General features: G+C 45.0%; 2 protein-coding genes across 3 annotated transcripts in view; one reads left to right on the forward strand and one right to left on the reverse strand.

The window, feature by feature from the left end:
* glis2a (GLIS family zinc finger 2a) overlaps positions 1-3864 on the reverse strand; it is a 29523-nt gene extending 25659 nt beyond the window's left edge. Inside the window, exon 1 of the mRNA XM_062545894.1 lies at positions 3345-3864. The gene's annotated coding sequence lies outside the window, so the exon portion shown is untranslated. The remainder of the gene's footprint in view (positions 1-3344) is intronic.
* A 1850-nt stretch (positions 3865-5714) lies between these two features.
* LOC134092814 (transcription factor AP-4-like) lies at positions 5715-15364 on the forward strand. 2 transcript variants are annotated; one of them, XM_062545906.1, is made up of 7 exons: positions 5715-6033; positions 7757-7922; positions 9168-9266; positions 9555-9728; positions 11294-11461; positions 12452-12601; positions 12798-15364. In XM_062545906.1, exons 1-7 carry the CDS (start codon positions 5939-5941, stop codon positions 12951-12953), a joined length of 1008 nt encoding a protein of 335 aa, XP_062401890.1. In that variant the 5' UTR covers positions 5715-5938; the 3' UTR covers positions 12954-15364. The 2 variants fall into 2 exon arrangements, with proteins under 2 accessions (XP_062401890.1, XP_062401900.1); XM_062545916.1 differs by having other exon boundaries at positions 9558-9728.
* The last annotated feature ends 770 nt before the right edge of the window (positions 15365-16134 follow it).

Consider the following 16134-nt stretch of genomic DNA (forward strand, 5'->3'; position numbering starts at 1 on the left):
AGGGGAGGCGAAAAGGTAAGGCGTGCGGGCGGGCGGGGGGGGACGCTGAACGTTCTCTGGTGGCGAGGGGAGAGCCTGTTTTGGATAAAGAGCGAAGGAAATGAGGGAGAACGGCAAAAAAGAGAGGAATAGAACGGTTGAAAGAGACAGAAAAAGGTGCACCCTGGCCATAGAGAGAAAGGCATTAGCGCCAGTGAGCCTAAGCTGATCTGACAATGCAGACTTGAGCTCCCTCCATTTGATTGCATTGCAGTTTGACATCTCTCCTCCTCAAAGGAGCTGTCGCTCTCCCCTCTCCTCTCCTCTCCTCTTCTCTCCTCCCCGCTCCTCTCCTCTTCTCTTCTCTTCTCTTCTCTTCTCTCCTCTCCTCTCCTCTCCGCTCCGCTCCTCTCCTCTTCTCTTCTCTCCCAGTATCCTGTTTTTCTTTCTAACTGCCTGTATTTTCCAGCCCTTCTCTCTCCCTCCTGCATTTTCAACTTGGTGGATTGTCTCGAGGCCTCAACACACACACACACACACACACACACACACAGACACACACGCACACTCTCTCTCTCTCTCCCTCTGTCTCTCCCTCTCTCTCTTCACCCCTTTCTGAGAACAGAAGGAAAAAAAGTGATATGCATGCGTGTGGGTGTGGTGGTGGTGCTGGTGGTGGTGGTGGTGGTTGGGGGCGGGGGGGGGGGGGGGCATGGAATTCCGTCTGTGTTTGTTTTGGAAATGAATACACAGACACGTGACCCTCTGGAGAGAGAGCAAAGAAGGCTAAAAGAAAGAGAGAGAAAAAGAGAGCGACAGAGAGAGATTGAGACAGAGAGAGAAAAGGAGAGAGGGAAAAAAACAGAAAAAGGAAGAGAAAAGGAATAAGAGACAGAGAACTGGGGAAGAGTTCTGTGTCGAGCGTGCATGTATCCGTGTGTGTGTCTGCGTGTGTGTGTGCGTGTGTGTGCGTGTGCGTGTGTGTGTGTGTGTGTGTGTTTACAGGTGCGGAGCCATTCACTCGCGTGTAAGTGACCTGGGGAGGTCCTCCTAACACAGCTCATGCGCAACGTGTCAGCAAATGGAAGGCGCAATAACACCACCAGCGCGGGGCCCCCCCAGCGAGAGCGGCTTGAATGAGACATTCCATCTGTGGGGGGGTGGAGGGGGGCGGAGGGGGGGGGGCAGCAGCAGTGGTGGCGGTGGTGGTGGAAGGGGGCTAGCAGGGAGGCGGTTGTTAGCGGTTAGTGTTTAACAGGAGAAAAATGCCTGGTTTGGGGCCGAGCTGGCTAGAGGAGGGGCCCCAGCTCTCCTTTCACATGGCTCCATGCTTTTCCCCACTCGGGGAGCGTTTATGAAACCACCGAACCCGGTGAACTCCCTAACGCAAGCCACAGGGTTGCAGACACTACGCTGGAACAAAGCCTGTGGCGCTTTTTTCCCTTTTTTTTTTTTCACCCCCACCGACTCTGTAACTTTCCTCCGCTGAAAAATTCACCTACAATCATGTGCTCGGAGGCCTTATAGTGCAGCGAGAAATAAAAACGGCCACATGTACACAACAACAACGCCGTTACAAAATGCACCGCACTGCTTAATTGGGAGTGTTGGATTATTAATGGGAGTCCAACGCTTGGGCTGTTGAAAATGCAGCTATATTTTTTATTGTGACTTCTGTCCGTGCCGAGACAGGGGATAAAAACAGAGGGGGCTTTGGAGGAGTTCCCAGACAGGTGTCCTTCAAACTGCAGCACCTCATGGCAGTTCCCCATCAAAGGCTTCCCGAACCCGCCAGCTCGCCACTCGCGTCATCAAAGAGGAGCGTCTCTCTCTCTCTCTCTCTCTCTTTCGCCCGCCTGTCTGCTTCTGCTCCCTCTGTCCACGGATATTGTCTTGGTTTCTCAGCATTACAGTGATGTTACATCATGCTCCCCTTAAAGCGTTTGGCCTGAAGAGGTGTAAGGGAAAAAACACATTCTCTCTCTCTCTCTCTTGCTCTGTCTTTCTCTCACTCTCTCTCTCTCTGTCTCTCTCTCTCTCTCTCTTTACTGTCATATCTGTCGGGCTATGTCTCTCTCCCTGCGGAATGAGTGATCTGGTGCAGTCCACATCACCACAGAAACTTTACTTGTGTCTTTACCCCCTAAAGCTGTCCAAAACAACAGGTATTGGGCCATGCTCCTCCTAATTAGGCTCTTTCGGAAAGAAAATCTAAAAACAAAAACATCTTTGTTGGTGTCCAACCATAAAGCGATGGAGATCACACCATCCATATATTTGTCAGTGACATTCTTTCTCGGAGAATATTATAAGTGCGGACGTATGTGGATAATTATGTGGACACATGTTAGCCACAGTGGCCTTCCTTCTCCAGCGCCAAGATAGTTGGGGCCTTTGTGAGCTCAAGAAGACCACAATTGCTGAAAGGCCTCCACACATTTTCAGACTTTGGCCTTCAAAAAATAATAATTAAATAAAATTAGAAGCTGTTGCTAGCGCTGGCCATCGTATGAGCATTTCCTCCACGATCCTCGACTGTCCTTAACCTCTCAGTTCTGCTTAGGGGTCACTGAAGTGAATGGCAACAAGTCATAGAGGGCCTGACCTTAGAATATAAGACACACAGGAAAACTGGTCCAACGTGTGGATAACCCTCAGCATGACCTGATTAACAATGGCAATAACCTTACTGGATTGTTGCTCCCATCCAATGAACTGTCAATCAAGGACAGGCTTGATTTTATGCTTTTGGTGAATGACAAACAGAACAGTTCAAACCAATGTCAAGTCAACATACTTATTGTCATATTTTAGCTGTTATAAGACAGTAGTAAACGATAAAGAATATGACAATTTCAGGAACATTTGAGGATCATCACTTCTCCGTTCATGGCCGTGTGAGTACCTACCTTGACATGTTACCTAACACTGGGAGACATGATTTGGAAACATGACAACTATCAGTGAAGTAGCATGTACTAATCCCCGTTAGAGTCTACCCTATTTGCCCAATTCTGCATTGTGGTGGCTCGACTTCTAACGATTAAACCGACCGGGACCGCGCATGTTGATCTTCCGAAAAGCCAGCGAGCAAGGGTGAGGGCGGGGGCGGCAATGACCAACAGCATTAGTTCAGTCCAGAGACACAGTCCACCAAGCATCGCTTGTTGTCCCTCACGACACACAAAACTGGGTCAGACCATGCCACCCGAAATACCAAATGCATCGCATCCACACAGCATTTCCCTAATCCAACCGGCTGAAAAAACCTGCAAACAGCCTTAATGGTGACACCACACGCACACTAACTGTTTCGCCTTTCTTTCCTAAGCAAAGATACAATGAGGTGCTTATTAATGGTTTACCTTTAAGGAAGGCCAGTTTTCCCGGAACGTGACGGTGGGGTCTTCTCTCCTCCTCTGGCTAGTACTCGCTCTGTCGCTCGTCTATCACTTCAAAAGAAACACTAGACGTCTCTGTCTGTTCACGTAATGTCCCAAGCGACAAAGAAGACGATACTGTTTTAAGTATCCGGATCAGCTGGCGAATGCCTTTGTCAAAACATACCAAAAAATCATGAGCACCGGAAAAAAATGTAGAAGCCTACTTTCTGGATGCTCTAAAACTGTATCAGTTCCTGACGCAGCCCATAAAGTAAATCTTCTGGGCATAGGAAAACGTCTTACAGGCTATTTTAACTTGACGATTCAAAGACACGAAAACATGTCTAGTCAAGAGTCTAATAATAACGAAACGAAAACGAAAAAATGCGTTAAATATGTTACAATATCTCGCTCAAATAGACGGTAAAATAGTGGAATCGCTTAATAACGACGCCGGTCAAGTGTATAAAAGATTGGTCATCTTCATAAAAACGCCATTCCAAATTGGTGCGCGGAGTCAGTGTGTGCCTTTGAGCGTCGTTTCCAGATGTCTCACGAGTACAGCGGTGCAGAGCTTTTTCATTTGCCCCCCTCCCTCTCCTTCTCACTCTCTGGCCCTCGCCCGCTTGGAGACGTAAGCGGCGCGGTGGTTTCCGTGCGACAGTGTGTGTGCAGACTTCAACGTTGGCCACTCTGCCCGCGGGCTCAGCGCATGCCTGCTCCGCCTATATCCACCATGAGCTGTCCCCAGCATTTTTTCTCAAAGGTGGATTCTGTCTCGCTCCTGTTGTTCCCAAGAGAGACAGAGAGAAAGGGGAGGAGGGATTTCACCGTGCTGGTCCTGATCAAAGACATACCTGAATGCCCAGAAGGGTCTGTTCAGTTAAGAATTAGGACTTATCAAGCAAAGGCACTGGGAATCGAGGCATCTAACTGTGTTATGTTGGGCAGTGAAAGGTGGAAACACCCAGTTCCCCTAACCTGGTCCCTGTATTTTTACTTGTAGCCAGTGTGGGCCCAATCATTTGAATGCACTGATGATTGTATAAATGCATAATTGTCGATGTGGTAAGATTATTGGTAGCGTCACTGTTATTATTTTGTAAGGAGTAGGCTAGTCAGTTTAGTGATGGCAGCAGTAACGGGCTAAAAACAGCAGGGGGCCTATAGGCTGTTGCTTAATCTTGGGTGGCTTGGCATGGCCAACTTAAAGCAACACATTTGAAGAATAGGGGTTTATGCCCCTTGGCATCAATATTCAGCGCCATTGGTGTGGACATGGGGCACTATTAGGCGTTCCGCACACATCATCAGTGTCATTCTCAGTATAATAAGTCAGTGTAGCATGACTGAGTTTGAAACCATTATTTTAATGTAAAAGAACAACATTGTGTTGCTTTGTATAACTTACCTATATCAAATCCCCAACACAGACAGGATGTTAAACCTCCACGTAGCCGACAGCATGCACTCAGTGAGTCTGACAGTAAACTGATCCTGCAACGAAGATCCACGTTTGCTGTTGCTGCGGCCTCAATCACATAGGCTAGACACAGAAGCAAAGCGCACCATCGTGTGGTCGAAGAAGGGTACAACGTTTCATCCTTGAGAATAAAAAAAATAATAAAACCATATCAATTATTTTCATTCCTGTTCTCCACGAGGGCTAGCCTACTGTGCGTGTCTCTGTTTTCAAAATCCAGCATCCTTACATTTACAAAATAAGTTTGTCTAAAGGGAAAACTGAACATAAATAGATTTGTGGTATTCTGTCACATTTTAGCTTCCAGTGTAGGCCTACACACATATAACTAATAGGCTACATATCAACTAGACTATTATGCTGTTTCATCAGTTGCAAATACCTACAATAATTATAGTGGGGTAACGTTCCTAATTAGGGCCTATATTTCATGTCCGTATAAACTCAAAAGGGAACCGATAGCCTACCACACAAAATGCTAATGACAAAATTATACGTTTTATAGTGCATCAAATGTGTGTAAATTGCAGACTACAAATGTATGCATTTTGGTGGCAGTTTAAATCAGAGAGAGCTACATAAAAATCTTTAAAAAATAATAAACTGAAATGACTGCCTACTGGGCATGTAACTTCTCACTTTTAACGTTTACAATAAAATCATTTCAAGTCGCATTCTGTATTCTGTTCCGCTGTCCTTTTATTCTGCTTAGTTTTCCAGTAGTTCAAGTTTGTACGCTGCTCCCCCTCCCTCCCTTACTACCGTGTTTAAATAGTCCTTTGTTTACATGGAGCCTACTATGCGGAAGGAGGCTCTTGGTCGCTCCGTGATTCCAACCAGCTGTTTCCCGCCTTGAGAGACATCCGATCAGCTGCAGCTACACACTCTCATGCGGACTGCAGAAGGGGAGGGAGAGAAGCGCTACACACGGAAACCCCACCAGCTGAATGTAAAGTGGCAATATACAACCGCGAACAAATTACAAGCTGTAAATTATTATGCGCATACTAGTCGATTAGGCGCATCATATATTTTGCAAAGTGAAGAAAACAAGTTGAAATAAGAAAAAAAAATCAAAGGCTCAGAAACGGGGATGAAAAACATGGAGTATTTCATGGTACCAGCTGAGAAGGTGTCTTTGCAACAATTTAGGAAATCGGAGAAAGAAGTCATCGGGGGTCTTTGTAGGTGTGTATTGCTCAATTTGTATTTTCTCATCAATAGGACCCTGCTCAATTAAATATATATCTGCCTACCAACAGACCGATGCAGTAGGCTAAGAGTTGCATGAGTCTTGTAACGTTAATGTTCAATTGCGATAACAATAGAAACACTAAGTATAAAGATAAGCTTGCTTACCGCTAATCACGACTAATACTAATTGAGTCTAGACGTGCCTAGTTGATATTAAAATGGATAAACATTGTAAGATATGTAAAATTAACGCTTATAAATACATAATAGCGTTGCATGTCTGTGGCAAACACTAACCACGTGGTAGTGCGAATACGACGCTTATGTTGATGTGTAGCTAGTACGTTAAGTTACTCACTGATTTATGACGAGTTTATTTATATTTTTGTAGTTACTCGCCTCTACATTTACTATAGCACTTCAGTGATTTGTCCGCTTACGTAGCCAGTCATATCTAACTCGCGATATTGAAATGTTTTCGTCTGTTATTTGCATCGTGACGACCATGCTCTTGTGCTTTCAGACTACGCAGCCATGGCTGTGGCGTGCGCTGAAATGTTGTGGTGTTCGTGTTAGCAAATTAAGAGGCCACTTGTGCGATTTCTTGAATTTAGGCAACACTGCATGATATGAGGATACACGGAGAGTTTCTTTCTATTTACTTAATAAAATAGTATGTACTATTTCATCCTAAATTTTGAGTACGTTCGATTATTACGCAGCTCTGGTGGCTAGTTCTTGAGCTAGCTAGCCGTACTATTTCAACCACGCTGCCTTGAGCGCATTGGCGGAAACAAGATGTATTGTTCTCGGACCAGATGGGAAGCACTCGATCCAAATGTCTTCCGTTTGGAGTGAAATGCTAAATACCTATTGGTGTCGGGAACCCCGTCAAATTTGCCTTTTTGACTTAAGAGATTTTAATTATTTCCGTTATTTCAAGACTGTATGTGTCCTTGAACTGAAATTCAGAATGGCGTTGATAATGGTTTGATGTCTGCTCCGCGGAAGGATTTCTTGCCTTCGTGAAAAGGCAGTAAGACCTGAGTCATTCGGTTGAATGACGAAGGGAATTTTGGGACTTGTAGGACATTATTCACAGCGATTCTAGCTGTGTAGTTACGTAATGTAGGTCACCTTATGATCGATATACAATACGTCAATACATGCCACAAACTGTCAATTTGTTTAATTTCGATGCAGTATAAAACAAGCCATATTAAACCAAATTTAAATAAAGATACGGAGACGAATTGTTACTATTATGATTATTGTTATTTTTACACAGTCACACAGCACTGCCCATCAAAAGTTTGTACTATTGTTCATTTTCCTCTTGAAAAGGTGTGCCTAAATGTACATGCCTAAATGTTGTCTGTTGTCAAGTCACTTTATTTTTTATAGCACTTTTATGTTTATGTTTGTATTATTGGCATTTGTGCTCTGTGCTTGAAAAGTGCTATATAAATAAATGTAATTATTATTATTATTTACAAACAAGAGAGAGCTTTACGGTTGATGAAAATAGATTTACAATACAACACAACACATATTAAAGGAAATGCAAGTTGAAATAAATTAGTAATACCTGAGTAAAGGAAATACAAACATATATCAGAATTTAAAAAGGAAAATGAATCCAATGATCAAATCAATGTTGTCTGGTCTGCAGTTGGTGTATTTGGCTAATTAAGTGTTTGGTTTCTCTTTCTTTTAGTTTGGCCAATATTCCATTGACACCGGAGTCCGCACGCGACCAGGAGCGCCGCATTCGCAGGGAAATCGCCAACAGCAACGAAAGGCGCCGAATGCAGAGCATCAACGCTGGCTTTCAATCCCTGAAGACCCTCATCCCACATAGTGACGGGGAGAAACTAAGCAAGGTGACTATTAGCTCTATGTTCTGCAACGCAATCCAGCTTCAGTACTACCAACCCGATCACCAGACTTCCACTCACATCGTTGTACACGTGTCTGTTATGACGACGCAGAGCTTCCCGTGTTCCACCTTTTTTCTAGATGTACTGTAAATCAAAGTGGTTCAAATGTCATCAGATTATGTTTCTTTGCTGATGTGTCCTGAAAAACACTAGTCACATTTCAAAACATTACATTTAATGTTTTACAGTTAATACATTGTTTTTACATTGGGAGCATTGTTTTTATACAAGCAAAACCTGTTACATGGGATTGTCAAACACTGAGATTGAGGAACTACCAAAAAAGTATTCTTACCTACAAGATATTTATTTGTGCTACTGACTTTGTCCACCTGATGGTGCTGTTTTGGAGGTTGGGACTGATTAGGTATTATAAATCAAAGTAACCTAACTGCTGAGGTCTTGAGGCCATGCCATACACTTTTCAATTATTTTAGAACATTCCCTGATCTGCAATTTTTTTGTGTGCAAAACTGATTTGGTTTGTTTTTTTCTCATGATTATCTAGCATGCTCTGATGATCCGTTTTGCTTTTATTTTTAATATCAAATTTTACATTTGTAGTTGGCTTCGCTCTAGGTAGTCAACATTTTTAGGCATCTTTCTGGTGTTTTGCCGTATTGCTAATTGGGGAGGGGGCATGCTAAATCGCGAGTTCAATCTCAAAACCATGGTGGTGCTATGGTTTCCAGATTGTTTATATCTTTGGTCAGCGGTACGCACCGGTATGCAACAGGCTCTGAGATTATTTTTTATTTTTTTTAATAACAATTTGGTGGGTGTGTCTGAGACGCTATCCTATCAGCACCTCATCCAAGTCATTTACAGATGAACGATAAGAATGATAAGTTAAAAGAAAATGAAACATGTTTACATTGATTTCATCAGACTGGGAACAGTTTTCAAAAAGAAAGCAGCCTTGCTTGCGTGAACAACAGAGTGTTCAATGCATCACTGTTTATGTTTAATCAACCACTGTGCAATATGTTGCCCGCCTTTAACTTTCCCATTGCTTATTAGTTCTATGGCCATCCCAGATAGGGAAGGGAACCGTCCAATTTGTAAAAGTATGTACGTCCATTGGTCACACAGCCATGATGGGTTCCTGTGGCATGACCCCTTTTAATCCGAGTGCTTCTCTGCTTGTATACTTAGCATTTGTTGTGTTTGTGTTTGCATGTGTCGCAGGCTGCCATACTCCAGCAGACGGCCGAGTACATCATCGCCCTGGAGCAGGAGAAGACGCAGCTCCTGCAGCAGAACAACCAGCTCAAGCGCTTCATTCAGGTAGCACCCCCCCCCCCCCTCACACTGCCAAACCACATCATACACAGAGGTTTAGGGATGCTGAAGTGAGGCAATGCATTTTGCATTTTACTTTCTGTTGGTGATATTGGTTTGGAAATGAATCACATCTAAAATTGTCTGGGAATTTGTCAGTACAGATGTTGGAGTGTTAAAGGCGATGTATGTTCCGTAAAACTACAGTGACGTTGCTCTTCTTTTCCTGGTGGATACATCCTTTGGCGTTGTCCAACACCCCCCCCTCACCGTCTTTTCCTCCCGCCCTCTTAGCAGGAGTTCACCGGCTCCTCACCGAAGAGGAGGCGCACGGAGGAGAAGGACGAGGGCATCGGCTCCCCGGACATCCTGGAGGAGGAGAAGCTGGAGGACCTGCGGCGAGAGCTGCTGGAGCTGCGTCAGCACCTGGAGAAGGAGCGCTCCGCCCGGGCACAGCTGGAGGAGCAGGTGAGCGGCCCGCGCACCTCACGGGGACGCAGGGGGGGTGAAGGTCACGGGTATGGGAAATGGGGTGCCTCTCATTCGTGTTTTATACATCCTCCCTTCCTTCCTTGAACCTCGTCAACAGTGGGATAGTCTATCCAGGGCTAGTTCTAGATCAGTGGGAACGAGTCTGGAGGACCGAGCATCGAGGATTGAGGAGGGATGTTGAGAGGCCCATGGATGTTTAGATTGGAGGTGTTGTACACTAGAGGTGTTTTTTTTTTCATGATTCAAAGGATGCATTTCACTGGTTTCATAAGTTGTCGTATTAGGCTGCTGTAAGCGTTTCAAGGTTATTTACATATCTTGCGCAAACCGGACCAACAGTCCAAGGAGTGGGGTGTGGGAGAGCACTGAGACAAGACATCTCCTCTTGCTCGGTGGTCAAGTGAGAGGTGATATCAGCTGGTGGGGACAGGACAAGGACAAGTGGCAGGTGGGCACTGCCTGTTATGAAGTAAACAAGATAAGAAAAGAAAACCCTTCTTACACCCAACTGGAGAGAACCAGAACAGCCCAGGGTAATGCAAACTAGTGCTCCACAGTTCGCCCCCAGAAACTACTGCACTGTACTCTGGGGGGAAAAAAACACAATTAGTTCTCCCGGTTAGTGCCTCAAACACATCGTGACATTTAAATAATATCAAGCACAATTTTGACGAGGAAGGAAATCCTCCATACTCTTAGAATTAGTGCAGACAAAAGAATATGCAATTTACAGCTCATGAGTTTACCCAAGCAAGTGAACGGGAGGTAAAGGAGGCCAAGGTGTCAAGGCCAAGCAGCAGTTGGCAGATGCGAGGAGCGCTGCAGCGGTGCGGTGCGGCCGCAGGCCCCTGGTTCTGCTGAGGGGATGTAACTGTAGGAGCCGCTGGCACGGGGGGCGCTGGGGACCACACTGGGGAAGTCACCGCTCAAGGTCACCGCTTCAGTTCAGCGAAGGACACTTGCACAGACACATGGGGTGCCGCTCATTTGGGCTTTTTTATACACCCTCCCTTCCTTCCTTCGATCCTCGTCCTCACTGATTTAGATTAAGAATGATGGGGCGGCAACAATATATATAATAGTTATAGATCAGTGGTAACGCCCCTCGAGGACCGAGCATGGAGGAGAGAGTTTGAGAGCCACCCATCGACAGGATGAGGGCACACCCAGGGTCTGTGCTCTGAAGCGTCACTTACCAGACAAAAACCCTGTTTTGCAAGGTGCTTACTAGATACCTTGACTTCATTCACTTTTATAGGAGAAGGACCTTTAGTCTAGGTTTGTGTTACGTGTTTTATGTGTTTAAAAAGTTAAATGTATTAGGAAGTAGACCATGCTGTAATGTTAAACATGTAGAGAAGAAATTGGTCTGTATTGTTCTGCAGCAAAACAGTTCTGGACAGCCTTGGCTTGCTCTATCCAGTTGTTGTTGCTTTTTGCACCCCTCCTTGGTTAACTCTAGAGTCTGTGTTGACCTCTGACCTTGGTCAGTTGTAACTCTGTAGTCTGACCGTTGCCCCTCCTCTCCGCTGTGCCCGTAGCTGCGCTCCCTGGACACCCAGCTGTACCCGGAGAAGCTGGCGGCGGTGGCCCAGCAGGTGCAGGACCAGCACTCGCTCCTCCACACACAGACCCTGCTGCGCCTCCAGCAGCTGCAGCAGCAGCCGCCGCCGCCAACCGACAGGGACAGCGCCCCCCGCAGCCCACAGGTGAGGCGCGCACCCGCGCACGCACACACACACACACACACACACACACACACACACACACACACACACACACACACACACACACACACACACACACACACACACACACACACACACACCGCCAGGCCCTGATGGGTGTTTCTTGGTGTTTTGAACCCCCAACGTTGTCTTCAAGGCAGCGCTGCCTGGAATGCGCTAGGGTTAGGCATGGGTTAAGGTTAGGGGTAGGATTAAGTGCCTTTAAGTCAACAGTGGCAGCGCTGCCTGGAAGACGGCGTTGGGGGCTCAAAACACTATCGAGCCTGATGGGTGTTAGGTGTCTGAAATGATACTGGGTGTCACATTGTGAATGTGACCTAGTGACACACCACTGTGCTGCTAAGGCTCATTGTTTACTATTGCTTGTTGGGCTCTGTGAAATCTGTGCTAAGTGTCTCAGGAGTGCATGTTTGAACTGACTAGTTTTGTGCATGATGTATCTTGAGCATTTTTATTTCTGTAGATGCTCTTTCAATATAGGATGGTAGGATTGATGCCTTCTATAGTAGTGAAGCCTTAGAGGAGTGTTCAGTAGGGAATGGGTTAAGTAGTGAAGCCTTAGAGGAGTGTTCAGTAGGGAATGGGTTAAGTAATGAAGCCTTAGAGGAGTGTTCAGTAGGGAAAGGGTTAAGTACTTGAATGAGTCCAGAGGACCAGGAGAGGAAGCGAGTGTTGGTAAGCGGCGAACGAGAGGAACTACTTTGAGGAACTACTGAAAGTAGCGCTTGTGATGTCAAACAAACACTGACGTGAGGCTAACGGATAGATTCCAGTGTTTACATTTGTTCTCTCACGGTCATGGGAAGGGTTGAAAGTACATTTGTGCTTACAAACTTCCCCTTGATATATAATGTGAAATACTTTCTATGTTTTAGGATAATCATCAGGAAAAAAATCTAATCATTTAGAATATAATATAAAAATAATTTTGTGTTTGTGTGTGTTTTGTAGGTGATTGCCACTCCCACTCCCCCTGCCCCTACCCACCATCCTACTGTCATAGTCCCCGCCCCCACACACTTTGCCACGGCGAGCGTCAGCCCAAGCCCCAGCAGCAACATCATGTCCACATCACGGCAAAACCTTGACACTATTGTTCAGGTGAGTCTGCTTGCACTGATTTATGTACTTTAGTACTTCAACAAAGGTGAAAGAGCAACATATTTGATAGTAATGAGATGGAGGGGGGGGGGTCACATATCAAATGTACACAGGGGGGTGTGTGTGTGTGTGTGTGTGTGTGTGTGTGTGTGTGTGTGTGAACTTGTTTGACGCGTTCCTCTGTCTTGCCCCCCAGGCCATCCAGCATATTGAGGGGACCCAGAGAGTGGGCGGAGTCGAGGAGGAGCAGCGGCGGGCCGTCATCGTCACCCCGCACCGCGTCTCTATGGAAACCACGGGCTCGGACACGGCCTCCGACAGCGAGGGTGAAGGCAACTGCCCCATGACCTAATAGCTGTATTCGCCCTCACTACAGACACAGAATCAGTGAATGTATAACACTCACGGCAGCACTTCCACACACACACACACACACACACACAACATGCACACACTCAAATGGTGAACTAAATGTTTGGTTAAAGAACATTTGATTCTACCACATGATACACACACATACATACTTACACACACACGCACACACACAGTAAAAGCTACCCCCCCTCCTTCTCCATTTTTTGAATGATGTTTGATGCAGCTGGACTCTGTAAGAGATGTGTGGATGTCACCCCTTCCTCCCTCCTTCCCTGTTGGGTTTGTTTGTTTGTTTGTTTGTTTTCTTTCCTTTGATGGCATAATCTCTCATCTCAGTGGCAGAGTAGGTTAGGGAGGGGAGGGGAGTGGAGCAGAGGCCAGACCTAAGCGAGGTGACCAAAGAAAAGCCATGTTCGCTCTTGGGGGGGGTCGGGCAGTGTCCAACCGACACGAGTCCTGTCCCTCCGCGGAAGCCCCGGTCAACTTCCTGTCGCGTGTCCTAGTACTATAGCTAGCGTGCTCTTCGGCTACCGTTTTTCTGTGTGGCTTTGTTTCTCCCCTCTCAGTGTTTCTGCACTAAAGTACACACATGTGATAACTCTTTTTTTTAGTATGTATGCATGTGCATTGGTGCTTTGGTGAATCTTTTATTTTATTTGACTTTTGTTGTTTTATTTTTCCCTTAACAGAAGGGAAGTCGCAGATGAGGGTGTTAGCAAAGCCTTCGTGGCCGTTTATCTATGCAGTCTACACCGCGTACTTAGACACTATTCAGATGCAATTACACTCAGAACGTTTAAAAAAACACACACACACACACACGCAGATCACAAAGCCTGTCTAACGGGGCTCGCCGTCAGCAAGGTAGTGTTTACCTTGTGGCCCATCTGGTGGGACGTACCAGCGCACCGCCTAGCCAGTGGAATGTACCACCCCACCCCACCCCCCGCAGATGAGCCTCCCTCATCATGGCACCTTCCCTCAGTGGCCCCTAACCTGAAAGCACTAGATAAATAACAATAACAATAATAATACGGTTATGGTGGAAACGGTAAACACAAACAAAGAGGGTTGATTACATAGAGACGTGTGTTATGGCCTCATGACTGAAATGAGAAGCTAACAGTAATCATGTGGTCTGCACGTAAAAAACTTTTACTAAGACGTATTGAGCGACACAATCAGAACTGATGGGGAAAAGCTGCCCAGGTCGAGTCGTCTGTAGACCTGGGAGTTTAGATGTAGATTACGTGTCTGTACACTTGAAGAAGAAAATCCGTTTGGCTGCACCATGCAGGTCTGTGTCTTTGCAACACGGTCCGTTTTCAAGCTCTGCGAACAGCACTGAAGCTCACTCACACAGTTCACCGCCTCGAGCACCTTTTGACTGTAACCTCCGATCCCAGCCTCCTTGAAGGCCAGAGTTTGGGTCCCCCCAGACCACAAATAGGAAATGGCAGCTGTTTTAAAATTGGAGCTGGACCCCATCGGACCCTAAAGTGTGTGATCGGGGTGGGTCAAGATTGAGATTATCCTTATTCGTACATGTCTCCAGCGTGTAGTTGTTGGCACTTGGACAAAGTTCTCGCCCGCTTTCTTGGTCATAGCATGTGAATAGGTGACTGCTAACGATCCCCATAGTCTAGGTATCATTTGTCCTCCGCACTGACTCCACATCTTATTTAGTTCAGATAACAGGAGTTTCGGTCATGTAAAGCTCACACATTGTTAAGCTAGTGTTTCCTGTCTTATTTGTTTTGGTTTCCTTTTGCTTTCTTTTGTTTTACTGTAGTCAGACTTTTAAAAGAAAGAAACTTGTCTTCTATGGTGTTGCTTCTGTAATTTTTCTCTGTCACCATTGAACAACCTTTCATCTCTATATACACCTGTACAGACAAAATGAACTGTATGTTTTAAAAAAAAAAAGAAAAAGAAAAGAAAGTAAGTAAGAAAACCAGAATTGTACAGACCTGAAGTATGGGGGAAATGAAAACTAAGGGTACATGTTACAGGCTAACATGAAGCACTTAACTGTCCTGTCACATAGAAATACACACACATTTCAAACTCCAAAACAGCCATTCCATTATGTGTGTCTGTGTCCCATGTTCCTCACCATGATCCTTTTTTTTCTTTTTTTGTCTTTTATTGAGTTCATGCGTCATCTTTCCTCGCATCTCCTTATTTGTCTGCGCATTATAGACTGTGTTGTTGTTTTTGTTTGTTGTTTTTTGTTCCCTTTGCATTTGTTTGTAGAAGTGCTCTGTGTTTAAAAAAAAAGCGGTTATATTTTTTGCTCATTAAGAGGGGTTATGAGAGGCCAGTGCCTTTTTTTTTTCTTTTCCAAATGATGAAAGAAAAATAATAAATTTTGTACTTTTTTTACAACTTTTTGTCTGGTGATCTTTATTTATCTGGATAAATGTATTAATACAGAGTGTTGGTGGCGTCGTCACACTACAGACAGTGTGATTTATAATATTCACATTTCTACAGTGTTATTTATAAGATGCACATTTATAACCATAAGCTGGTTGAAAGATTTTATTGATGGATAACAAAAAACGTATCTACTGTAGAAAATTCCTTTTCTTGATCCAAGACCTATTGCAATATAAAACACTCTGGAGGCTCACTGCTGCGATTTCCTGTGTTTCTCACGTTAGAGAGCCGTGGGTCAAGAGCCTTCTCCACTTGAATACATTTCTTCATTTTATCGCGGGTCCATTTCTTTGGCAGAACAGACCTCATATTTCAAATGTATCGGGTGCCAATACTGCCTGGATGTACTTCAGCCCTGGCAGTGGGGATTGCTGCCTCAAGATTTATATCCAGTTGACAGCTATTCCTAACAACACGCTGCAGGGAAAAATGCTGGTCAGACATTCCTCAGCCTCTTCATTCAAGTCACATTTACATTTTCTTATCCTTAGTCTTCTCCTAAGACAATGGGCAAAGTCCATGTTCAAATTTAAGCCCATTTTAAGCCCTCTTTGTCTACTTTGAACTCATAGAGTTTGTACCTAGATTTTTGTCCAAAAATGTGCTGGCCCAACATAGAATTTTTGGTTTATAAGTCTTTAGATCAAAGTGTCCAGATAATTTGAATACATTTACATAGCTTCATAACTGGGTTTCCATGGCGACTGTAAAAAAGA

This window comes from Sardina pilchardus, chromosome 1, assembly GCF_963854185.1.
Source record: "Sardina pilchardus chromosome 1, fSarPil1.1, whole genome shotgun sequence".
Lineage (NCBI taxonomy): Eukaryota > Metazoa > Chordata > Actinopteri > Clupeiformes > Clupeidae > Sardina > Sardina pilchardus.